We start from the raw sequence: 12,056 nt of genomic DNA on the forward strand, positions 1-12,056 counted from the left end.
CCTGTGGGCCCAGGCAATCCTCTCACCTCCGCCTCCCAATGTGCTGGGATGAAAAGTGTGAGCCACCGCATCTGGTTCCCTATCTTATTCTTAATGGCAGGGAGGGTGGTGGGCAGATGGTGGCAGGGAAATGTGTGCTTTTTCTTACTACTTTTGTCATTGTCCTGGGGGGCAAAAAAAAAAAGAGGTCAGGCACGATGACTCACACCTGTAATCCCAGCACTTTGGGACGCCGAGGTAGGAGGATCACTTAAGCCCAGGAGTTCAAGATCAGCCTGGGCAACATAGCAAGACCTCATCTCTACAACAAAATTTTTTTAAAAATTAGCTGGGCAGGTTGGCACTCACCTGTAGTTCCAGCTACTTGGGAGGCTGAGGAGGAAGGATTGCCTGATTGTGGTGAGCCATGAGCGTGCCATTGCACTCCAGCCTGGGCGACAGAGTAACACCTGGACCACACCCCACATCCCTAAAAAGCTGCCATTTCTCTCCTCTCCAAATGTTTTTGCTTTCCTTAAATACAGAATTTTAATGAGGGGTATCTCTTGGTCACTCGGTTTCCTAGCAACTGTCCTCACAGCATAGGAAGAGCAAAGGTTACCAAATTTCATCTTTCTAGAATCTGAGATGCTGATCAAGCAGCCGCGATCCTTCTGGGTAAAAGTTACAGATGAAACAGGTCACTGAGGGAGGCTCAGCTCTCTGGAAGCCCTTAAAGTCAGGGTGATTGCTGACAGTTTCTAACTGGGTGGTTTGGTTGATTTTACCTAAAAGAACAGAGCTAAAGTGTCCAACTTCTTTTCTCAGGAGCATTTCTCTACTTCAACACAAAAGGTCATCTGCCTCTCGGGGCACAAGAGAGAGTCACCCAAGTCTTCCAAGACCAGCCGCACTGATTTAGGTCATGAATGCACCACCAGGACTAACCCAAGGTGACCGCGCTGATCAAAGAATTCAACAGTGTCACAAAAAAAGTCACTTTTTTTTGAGTCAGAGTCTTATTCTGTCGCCCAGGTTGGAGTGCAGTGGCACGCTCATAGCCACCACACCCTTGAGCTGCTGGGCCCAGGCAATCCTTCCACCTTAGCCTCCTAAGTAGTTGGGACTACAGGCATGCACTACCACGCCCAGCTAATTTTTTGATTTATTGTAGAGACAAGATCTCAGCAAGTTGCCCAGGCTGATCTTGAACCCCTGGACCCAGGCAGTCTCCTTGCCTTGGCCTCCCAAAGTACTGAGATTACAGGTGTGAGCCTCCATGTCTGATTAAAAAGTCATGACTTTTTGAAGTGTTTATATTGAATTAATTTCTTGTTATTAGAATGAACATGACCCTGATTCATCATTTACATGTGAAATATTTGCTTATTTGTTTTCCACCTTCCAAGGGTTAGAACATTATTATTTTCTTTATTTATTTTTTTTGAGTTGGAGTCTCACTCCATCACCCAGGCTAGAGAGCAGTGGCACACGCACGGCCACCCCAGTGTCAACCTGCTAGGCTCTGGTGATTCTTCTGCCTCAACCTTTCAAGTAGCCAGAACTACAGGCCCGCACTACCACGCCTGGCTCATTTTTTATTTATTGTAGAGACGAGGTCTCATCAAGTTGCCCAGGCTGGTCTCAAACCTATGGGCTCAGGCAATCCACTTGCCTCAGCCTTCCAAAGTGCTGGCATGACAGGCTGAGCCACCGTGCCTGGCCCAGAACATTATTCTTACAGGTGGCGTCCACTGGCTCATCCAGCCCGTCTCCTCTACCCACATTTCTAGTCGTCATAGAAGAAACCTGACTGCCAGGATCTAACACCCAGATGCACACGAGCTGTGTGACCTCACTTCAGGTCTCTGTGCCTCAGTGTCCTCATCTCTAAAGTGGGAACACCAGTCCTCCCTTATAGTGTCATTCTACGAAGTACGTAAGTAAATAACCATAATACATCAGAACAGAACCCGCTGGATAGTAACAATGCGTGTCAGTTACAGCTATTGCCTTTATTACTGAAAGGATGACACAGAACTTTACAGGAGATGAGTTGGCCGATATGACTTGCCCCAGCTATGCTTCTGCTGTAGAATTAAAAAGCAGTACTTGCTGGGTACCCTGACTCATGCCTGTATTCCCAGCATTTTGGGAGGTCAAGGTGGGAGGATCACTTGAGGCCAGGAGTTTGAGACCAGTCTGGGCAACATAACAAGATTTCATCTCTATGAAGAAAAAAAAAATAACAAAATTAGCTGGGTGTGTGGTGCCTGTAGTTCCAGCTACTTGGGAGGCTGAGGCAGGAAGATCACCTGAGTCCAGGAAGTTGAGTTGCAGTGAGCTATGATTGTGCCACTGCACTCCAGCCTGGGTGACAGTGAAACCCTGTCTCTAAAAAATTAAAAAATAAAAGGGAACATTAAAGCTTGAAGTTGAGCAATTCAGGGAAGTATAAACAGTTATTTTGAAACACTTACATAAATTTTTCAAAGTCAATTCAGTTTTGTCTTTTCTACTAGAATATATAAAATCTTTTTTTTTTTTTTTTGAGTTGGAATCTCATTCTGTTGTCCAGGTTGGAGTGTAGTGCACGCTCACGGTCACCGCAGCCTCTACTTGCTGGGTTCTAGCGATACTTCCGCCTCAGCCTTCCAAGTAGCTAGAACTACAGGTGCATGCCGCCACACCCAGCTAATTTTTCTTGATTTGCTATAGAGATGAGGTCTCACCAAGTTTCCCAGGCTGGTATCAAACCCCTGGGCTCAGGCATTCTCTCATCTCCACCTCCCAAAGTGCTCGGATGACAGGTGTGAGCCACCACGCCCAGCATGAAATCTTTTTGTAATAGACCAAGATTTTCCTTTATTTATAATTTGTCTACATTTTTAATTTGAAGAAAGAGTTTACAAATTTAGAAAGAAGTTTTAAACATTATAAGCTTTCTGAACGGTGCTATGAGAAAAATACTAGAGTATCTTGTAATTTTGATGATTTTCAGCTACTTATAAAACCCTTGCTTTCTAGTTTCTTCTGAGCAAAATAGCCTTTCATAATTATTAATATTATTACACTGAAAGCAATAGGGTTCTATTCCTAATTTGCTGCTCTGGTTATCAGTTTCTGCATGAAGGACAGGTGCAGTGGCTCACGACAATAATTCCAGCACTTTAGGAGGCCAAGGCAGGAGGATAACTTGAGGCCAGGAGTTCACAACCCACCTGGGCAACATAGTCAGACCCTATCTCTATTTTAAAAAAAAAAAAATTTTTTTGAGTCTGAGTCTCACTCTGTCGCCTAGGCTAGAGTGCAGTGGGCATGCTCACGGCCACCACAGCCTCAACCTGCTGGGCTCAGGCGATCCTTCCACCTCAACCTTCCAAGTAGCCAGAACTACAAGCATGCACTACCACACCTGGCTGATTTTTTAAAAAACTTATTGTAGAGAAAAAGTCTTGCCAAATTGCCCGGGCTGATCTCAAACCCACAGTCTCAGGCAATTCACTCACCTCGGCCTCCCAAAGTGCTGGGATCACAGGCTGAGCCACCAAGCCTGGCCCAAAAAATTTTTTAATAAAAAAAATTATACGTTATGAAGATAACGCAAAGGGATTATGTTATTCTTTTAATAAATTACTTATTTTTAAAACTGATTCTAATAAAAAGATCTTTCAATGAGAATTCTAACTCTGCCCTAAAGTTAGAGTTTTCTCTGTTTCCTCATTTACAAAATAAGGGACACAGAGTGGTGATCTCTGGATAAAATTCCCTAATCACTAACAACGACTCCGTGAGCCCACTTTCAACAGTATAGCTGAGAAATGCAAGAACATCCTGACGACGTGCACTTCGCCGCGCCTGTGTCACCCCGGCAGCTGTGAGAGACCACCTGCTCGCACCCCCTCCGCGTGAGGCCTGCCTCCACAAAACCCCACGGCCTGCCCCTTCTGGGACACACCCCTCACTCACAAGCATGCTTCCTAAGGCAGCACCTGGATACATGGATACATCACCCCAGTTGTCCCGTGCATTCCGTCTTTCACAGTATTAGCAAAGTCCAAGGCTGAGTTCCCAAAATGGGAGACACAGCAGGGAAGGCATGTTTGCTCCCCACCCAGCCAAAAAGATGCTCAGGTCAAAGTCAGCATATGCGGACACTTACTATCAGATAATTGTTCCATGAGCTTTTTAAGTGCAGAAACATTGACGAGGTCGTGGAAATGATGTACAGATGCAGTTCCGACTCCTTCTTCTCCAGGGACGGGGAGGCGAGGAGGGCACTTCTCGAGGAAAACTCGTTTCTGTTCCCAGAGCACTGGAAAGGGAGTCCACCCAGCGAGCGGCTGTGAGCGGGAAGTCCCTGGGGCTCCCTTGTGCTGGCTGTGCAGGATGGCTGGCCCACAGCCCGGCTGGCAGCTGGTGGGGACTGACAGCTTCCCTGGGAGCAGCCGCAAGGAGACAGCTCCTTGAGGTCTTCAGGGGGACTGAGAGTTAAGTCCTGAGGTGGCGTGCTGCTGTCCAGGGGGCACCTGTCAGGTGGAATTTAGGGTGAAACATGACACTGGGAATTTAACAGGAAGCAACAGAGAACTGTGGCCCAACAGCAGCAGGTGAGACTCTGACAGCAGATGTTTCCACAGAAAAGGAATGCTTGTTTTTAAAAAAAGTGATTTCAGCCGGGGCAACATAGCAAGGCATGGTCTCTACAACAAAATAAAAAAACTAGCCGGGTGAATAGTGCAAACAGTCCCAGTTACTCGGGAGGCTGAGGTGGGAGGATCGCCTGAGCCCAGGAGGTTGGGGCTGACTTAAGTCACAGTTCTAGAAAGTGAATATTATAGCCTAGTCATCATATTTTGAGAAGCTTTATCTTTATTTCTAATAAATGGAATTTATTCTCATTTAAATTTGGTGATGGTTCCTAACACTTTGAAAGATTTCCTGCTATATTCCAACTGTCTACCTCAAATATATGTGAAAATTTGGTAACCATTTAAATTACATGAAGGTGGCTAGGCACGGTGGCACACACCTGTAATCCCAGCACTTTAGGAGGCCGAGGTGGGAGGATTGCTTGAGGTCAGGAGTTCGAGACTAACCTGGGTAACATAGCAAGACCTCAGATCTACAAAACATTTTTTTCAAAAATTACCTGGTTTTGATGACCCATGCCTAAGTCCCAGCTACTCAGAAGGCTGAGACAGAAGGTTGAACCCTGGAGAACAGGAGGTCGAGGTTGTGGGGAGCCATGGGCGACAGAGTGCGATTTCGACTCAAAAAATGAAATTAAATAATAAATAGATAAATTAATCTAATGAAGAAGTTTACTATTTAAAGGAATCACAGGTGAATTCTATTTGTAACTTCAATAAACCTATAACGCTAATAGATTTATTTATTTATTTATTTATTTATTTAATTTTGAGCTGGAGTCTTACTCTGTCGCCCAGACTGGAGTGCAGTGGCCGCTCCCGGCCACCGCACCCTCACCTGCTGGGCTCCGGCGATCCTTCCGCCTCAGCCTTCCAAGTAGCTGGAACTACAGGCGCGCGCTACCACGCCTGGCTAATTTTTTGATTTATTTTTGATTTATTGTTGAGATGAGGTCTCGCCAAGTTGCCCAGGCGGGTCTTGAACCCGCGGGCTCAGGCAATCCACTCACCTTAGCCTCCCAAAGTGTGGGATTACAGGCTGAGCCACTGAGCCCAGCTATAGATTTATTTTTAAAAGCGAAACAAAATCTCTGGCTGGGCTTAAATATTACTTGCTTAAAATTCAGGGAGAGACTATTTTAAACCTAGTAATAACGTATATATGGTGGTTATAAAGTTGTCATAACAACTTCCCTTGGGTAATGCTGTGAACACTCAAATCTGTGCAGGGTGCTGAGTTAAAGTAGGCTTTAAAGCAACTGTGAGAACGTGACCTCAAGTACGCTAATGCCACTGAACTCCTTGGAGAACACTTGGCATTGGCATCGTGACCAGACTCCACCTAAAACCGTGTCCTTTCACTAAATGATTTATTCCCCATTTTCTTTTCTTTTGTAATTTTTCATTTTAAAGATGTGGAGTACAATTCAGGGTTAAGTACCCAAATGTTCATTATGCAGGTACCCTTGATAAGGTGTGCCCCCTTCCCTATTCCCCATTTTCTTTATTTTTAGTTGATTTTTTTGAGTCGCCCAGGCTGGAGTGTGGTGGCACAATCACTCCTCACTAAGCCTTGACCTCCTGGGCTCAGACAATCCTGCCTCAGCCTTCTAAGTAGCTGGGACTACAGGCGCCTGCCATGATTCCTGGCTACTTTTTTTTTTTTTTAATTTTGTTTTGAAGAGATGAGGTCTTGCTATGTTGCCCAGGCTGGTCTCAAACTCCTGGGGACAAGGGATCCTCCTGCCCTGGCCTCCCAAATTGTTGGGATTACAGGTGTGAGGTGTGAGCCATCACACCCAGCCTCTTTTTCTGAAGGTCCATGTACAGCACTCTGACTACCAATTGTCTGGAGATGTGGTGTGTATAAAAGAATCCCCATCCTTGCTCAAATTGTTTTAAATGACTGGGAATAATTAGGAAAGGAAGGAAAGAGAATTGGCAAAGAAGACAGAGATGAGGTGTCCAGTTCTCTGATGCTCCTGTTGGTACTTATTTCACCGATTTCGGCCCTCGTATTATTTTCCTCTTCCTCGTCTCTGAATTGCTCTGCTGGGATAGGGTTCACCTGCAGTGGAGACTGGGGGAGAGGGAAGTAGCTGGACCCGAAAGATGCCTCCTGCAGTGGAGAAGACAGCAGACAGGGGTCCTGAGGTGCTCTGCCCTCTGGCATCGGTGATCCTGGGTGTGACCAGACGTGCTTTGGCATGGAGCCATCACAGGCGGGCCAGGGTGACGCCCTGCTGGGGGAGGAGACCGGATGTTTTAGTCCGTGCTGCCGCTAGGCCCGCTGGTGTGCGGCTCACAGAAGCCCAGATGGTGTGCTGTCTCCACTGGTAACCACTGAGCGGTTACCCCCACGGGCCTACCGCAGCGATTCAGGCACCAGGGACATCGTCGTGGGAAAGGCAGAGTAAGTTTCTGCCCTTGGGGACTTTTGATCACGAATGTTCAAGTTGCCCTGTCTCTGGAGCTAAGGGCGTGTGTAAAAAAGGCGAGAGCTCCTACCTGGGAAAGAAAAGACAGGCACGGGGGGTGTCACCACTGAAGGCCGTACATGAAGAAATCCATATCACTGTATATTTCTGTCATTGCATCTCATGAAACCATATGTCATATGGCACATCTTTGCCAAATTTAGAGAGTGTGTCTGGGATATTCTGCCTGAAAAAGTAGACAAGGGCTGGGCATGGTGGCTCATGCCCGTAATCCCAGGACTTTGGGAGGCCAAGGTGGGAAGATTGCATGAACCCAGGAGTTTGAGACCAGCCTGGGCAACATAGCAAGACCCCATCTCCATAAAAAAGGAAAAAATTAGCTGGGTGTGGTAGTGTGTGCCTGTAGTCCCAGCTACTTGGGAGGCTGAGGCATAGAGATCGCCTAAGCACAGGAGTTGAGACTATGGTGAGCTGTGATCATGCCACTGCACTCCAGCCTGGGTAACTGAGGGGACCCTTTCTCAAAAAAAATAAACAAAAAAAAGTAGACAGCTTGAAGAACGTAAAATTCCCATGATTGGCCAGGCTCAGTGGTTTAGCCCATATCCCAGTACTTTGGGAGCCCAAGGTAAGTGGATTGCCTGAGGCCACGGGTTTGAGACCTGCTCGGGCAATTTGGTAAGATCTCATCTCTACAATAAATCAAAAACCAGCCAGGCGTGGTAGTGCATGCTTGTAGTTCCGGTGACTTGGAAGGCTGAGGCAGAAGAATTGACAGAGCTCCAGCGGGTCGAGGCTGCGGTGGCCTCGAGCATGCCACTGCACTCCAATCTGGGTGATGGAGTGAGACTCCAACTCAAAATAAAATAAAATAAAATAAATAAAAATTCCCATGATTTCTGCACAGAGCTCATTGCCCAGATTTGGTTATTTCTGGCCATCTCTAATTACAAGAATATCTTTTTTTTTTTTAAGTCAGTCTCATTCTATTGCCCAGGCTGGAGTGCAGTGACACGATCCTTCCACTTCAGCCTTCCAAGCAGCTGAAACTATAGGTGCACACCACTAAATTTTTTTATTGTAGAGACGAGGTCTCACCAAGATGCCCAGGCTGGTATCCAACTCCTGGGTTCAGGCAATCCTCTCGCCTCTGCCTCCCAAAGTGCTAGGATGACAGGTGTGAGCCACCGTGTCCAGCCAGGGTAGATGTTTTCAACTGAGCACACTGCCATCCCAAACAAAACTGAGACTCAGTTATAAAGAAGTGAAGAATGTGTTTGCTCATTCTATTGGCTTTTCCAAATATATGATCATTATAAGGGGCAGATAGCAACAGTGTATACTTTTTTCCTCAAATACAAATGCAACATCCTCCTTTTTCTTTCTTCCAGAACTCCTTTTTCTTTGGTCCAGAACTCTCAGTTTTCTGTCAAACAGTGTGAGTGGCCCTCCATGTTTTATTCCCGATCTTAAGGAGAACATATCTAGATTTTTCTCGAATAAGTTTCATGTTTGCTGTAGGTTTTGTTAAACAAGCTTTACTGAGTTAAGGACTTTCTCTCCTATTCCTAGTTAGCGCTGAGTTTTCACCATGAGTAGATACTCAACCTCATCAAGTGCTTTTATGTTCCAGTTGAGATAAAGGATTTTTCGCATCAAATCAATTACAATAGATTTTCTGATGTTGAACCATCTACACCTTTCTAGAATAAATCTCTCTTAATCGTGTTGTTTTTAATGCACTATTAGAGTCAGTCAAATGTTATTTTAGTAAAGATTTTAAAATCTAGACTAAAAAAAATGGCATGGGTCTTTAACTGACTTCTTTTTCTTCTTATTGTCCTTATTTGGTTTGGGAACAAGAGTATGCCACTCTCAAAACAACAACAACAACAACAACAACAACAACGAAGTAACTTCTATTCTTTCTGTCATATTTTTTTAACAACGGTTCCTTTATTGAAAAACTATCTGAGACTTTATTGAAAAACTATCTGAGACTTTATTTTATTGGAAAAGGTGGTCTTTCATTTCCTTACTGTTCTTTGCTATTTTCTGTAACTTCTTGAGCCAATTTTTGGTATTTTATATTTTCCTAAGAAATTATAATCTCACCTAAGAATTGAAATTTATTAACATGTATCTACTAAATATAGTTTTTACAATTTGTTTAGTCTGTAGCTGCTTCTTTGTTTTTCATTCTGTAGTCTTTTATTTGCTTTCTGCTTATTTGCATTTTTCTTGACCTTTCTTGACAGAGGTCTATATATCTTTTATACCTTTTCAAAGAACCAAGCGATTGATTGTATTAGTCTTATCAAGTGATTGCTGGTTTTCTTTTTTACTCTAACCATTGTTACTTGTTTCACTGATTTCTGCCCTCAACGTTATTTTGTTGTTTCTTGGGGCTGTGCAGATGTTCTTGAGTGCTTAACCCATCCATTTTTTAGCCTCATGTATTTCCTGGTGCGCATGATAAAAGCTGTATTTCCTTCTAAAGTCATTAGTTCTAAGTAGCTCTAAATGTCCTTTATTATTTTCACAGTAGTTTGATTGTGATGTGTCTGGGCATGGAATTTTGAGTTTATCTTGTTTGAGGTTCACTGAGTTTCTTGAACCTATGAGTTTCTTTCCTTTGCCAGTTTGGAAGAGTTTTCAGCCATTATTTCTTCAGTCATTATTTCTTCACTATTTTTGCACTACATTTTCTTTCTTCTCTCCTTCTGAGACTCCTAAGACATGAATATTAGGTATTTTCTTTCTGTTACACAGTTCCCTAAAAGTCTCTTCATTTTTTTTTCAATCTTTATTCTCTCTGCTGTTCAGATTGGATAACTTCTATTCATCTATCTTCAAAGTCAGTGACTCACTCCTCTGTCATTCTTATTCTGTTTATTGAGTCCATTAAGTGAGTTTTTTAAAATTTCACTTATTATAGTATATTTTCCATTCTAAAATTTCCCTTTTTATATCTTCTCTTTCTCTGCTGAGACTTTCTATCTTTCCATTTATTTCAAAGGGGATCACATCTACTTGTTGGAGCATGGTTAAAATAACTGCCTTAAAGTCTTGATAATTCTAATATCTGTGTCATCTTGGGATTATTATCTGCTGATTATCTTTTCCTTCATAAAGTGTTGAAATTTTCCTGGTTCTTCAAATGTCAAGTAATTCTGGTTGCATCTGGGACATTTTAAATATTATGTTATGTGACTTTGGGTCTTGTTTAAATTCTATGGAGAGGGTTAACTTTTTAAAAAATCAGGTAATCAATTAATCCATGCATTCTGTTCAGGATTTTTATTTGCATTCAATGGGAGAGGTGGGGGGAAATGTGCTTACTCCAGCCCCACCAGAATCAAAACCCTCATGATTAATTTTATTACATCAAAATCAAAACTATATTCAATCAAGACACTAAACTACTTAGACAAACCTAACAGGTAGCTGACAAAATGGGAGGTGAGATTTGAAATTTTATTTGCTTATTTGGAATGTCTAAAACCAGTAAGTACATTAATATACCACATATACAGGACAATTTTGCTCCTGCCTGCCTGTCCCAGGGAAATTTTCAAACAGGTTGATAAAGGAAGGAAGGGAGGAAAGAAAACAAAGAGTAGATAGGAGTAAAAGGACAGAAGAGGGTGAGGAGAAGAAGAAAGGACATTGACTCTGCCCCCATGCACACTGCATGTTTTGTATTTTATACAAATATATCATTGATCGATAAATATTAATTATAAACTCCAATAAAATTATATACAAGGAAATACATCTCTTTAATATTTTCAGAGTGAGCCGGGCTCGGTGGCTCAGCCTATAATTCCGTGCTTTGTGATGCTGAGGTGAGTGGATTGCCTGAGCCTGCAGGTTCGAGACCTGCCCGGACAACTTGACGAGATCTCATCTCTACTATAAATCAAAAAATTAGCTGGACCTGGTAGCACACGCCTGTAGTTCCAGCTACTTGGAAGGCTGAGGCGGAAGGATCCCCAGAGCCCAGCAAGTCGAGGCTGCAGTGGCCGGAAACGTGCCACTGCACTCCAGTCTGGGTGAAGGAGTGAGACTCCAACTCAAAAAAAAAAAAAAAAAAAAAAACCCAAAAAATATTTTTAGAGTGAATTTTGAGAAATATTAAGAGATAAAGACTTATTTGGGGAACAAATGTTGGAAGCCTAGCATCCTTTCGAGTTCCTAAAATCCTGAAATCATATGCTTACACACAGAATATAATTACATAACACGGGATTTATGCAACAGAACTACCTAAAGCACAAGAAAATTCTTAGAAAATTAATATAGCTGGGTCCTCATGCCATATCATTGCACGATAGCATTTTTAAAAATAATATAGCATTATTAGAGAGAAGAGAAGAAAAGTCGTGCAGCCCCAGGGCTTGATCAAAGACTGAGGATGCTGAATGGATTCTTGCTCAGTGATTGATTGGCTGATGGATCATCAGCAATCACAGAAGAGCCAAGTAACACAGACTCACTCGGTGCCGCACAGTCTAAGCACTCTCCGTGGACAAGCCGCCCTGGCACGCCATGCCTGTGGGCACCATCCTGTCGAGAAGCGCGAAGCCTGGGGAGGTGAGCCAGCAGCTCAGAGCCGAGTCAGGGGAATCAGGACTGGAAGTTGCCAGTGCAGCCCGCAGTCTGCATGCGGAGCTACTACACAGAGAGGGGTAACCCACCTCCCTTTTTCTACTTTCTGCCAAGAAATGCTTCTCATTAGAGAAAAACGTAGGCCTCGCCTTCTTGGGGTGTTTTCCTTCTGTTTTGCTGCCCATGTGCAACTGAATGCAGACGCTTTAATTTCATGGGGGTGCTACACGAGTCAGCACTCATTCGGCTTGTTGAACAGACCCGCTTTCCCAGAAGCTCACCCCTCACTTGCTGTGAATCACAGCTGGGAATCTGTTTTCCAGCGTTCATTGGTTGAACATCAGTAGCGGCTGCAGAAGAAGGAAACTCAGATGGA

The 12,056-nt window shown here is 43.7% G+C and overlaps 1 protein-coding gene across 1 annotated transcript in view; it reads right to left on the minus strand.

Annotated features, from left to right (window-relative positions):
- Positions 1–12,056, minus strand: part of CUNH12orf56 (chromosome unknown C12orf56 homolog) — a 72,101-nt gene that overhangs the window by 27,164 nt on the left and 32,881 nt on the right. Inside the window, exon 4 of the mRNA XM_008056270.2 lies at positions 4,142–4,508. Coding sequence (XP_008054461.2) covers positions 4,142–4,508 — 367 coding nt within the window. The remainder of the gene's footprint in view (positions 1–4,141; positions 4,509–12,056) is intronic.

This window comes from Carlito syrichta, unplaced genomic scaffold, assembly GCF_000164805.1.
Source record: "Carlito syrichta isolate Samal-C Ts95f unplaced genomic scaffold, Tarsius_syrichta-2.0.1 Scaffold302305, whole genome shotgun sequence".
In the NCBI taxonomy this organism is placed as follows: domain Eukaryota; kingdom Metazoa; phylum Chordata; class Mammalia; order Primates; family Tarsiidae; genus Carlito; species Carlito syrichta.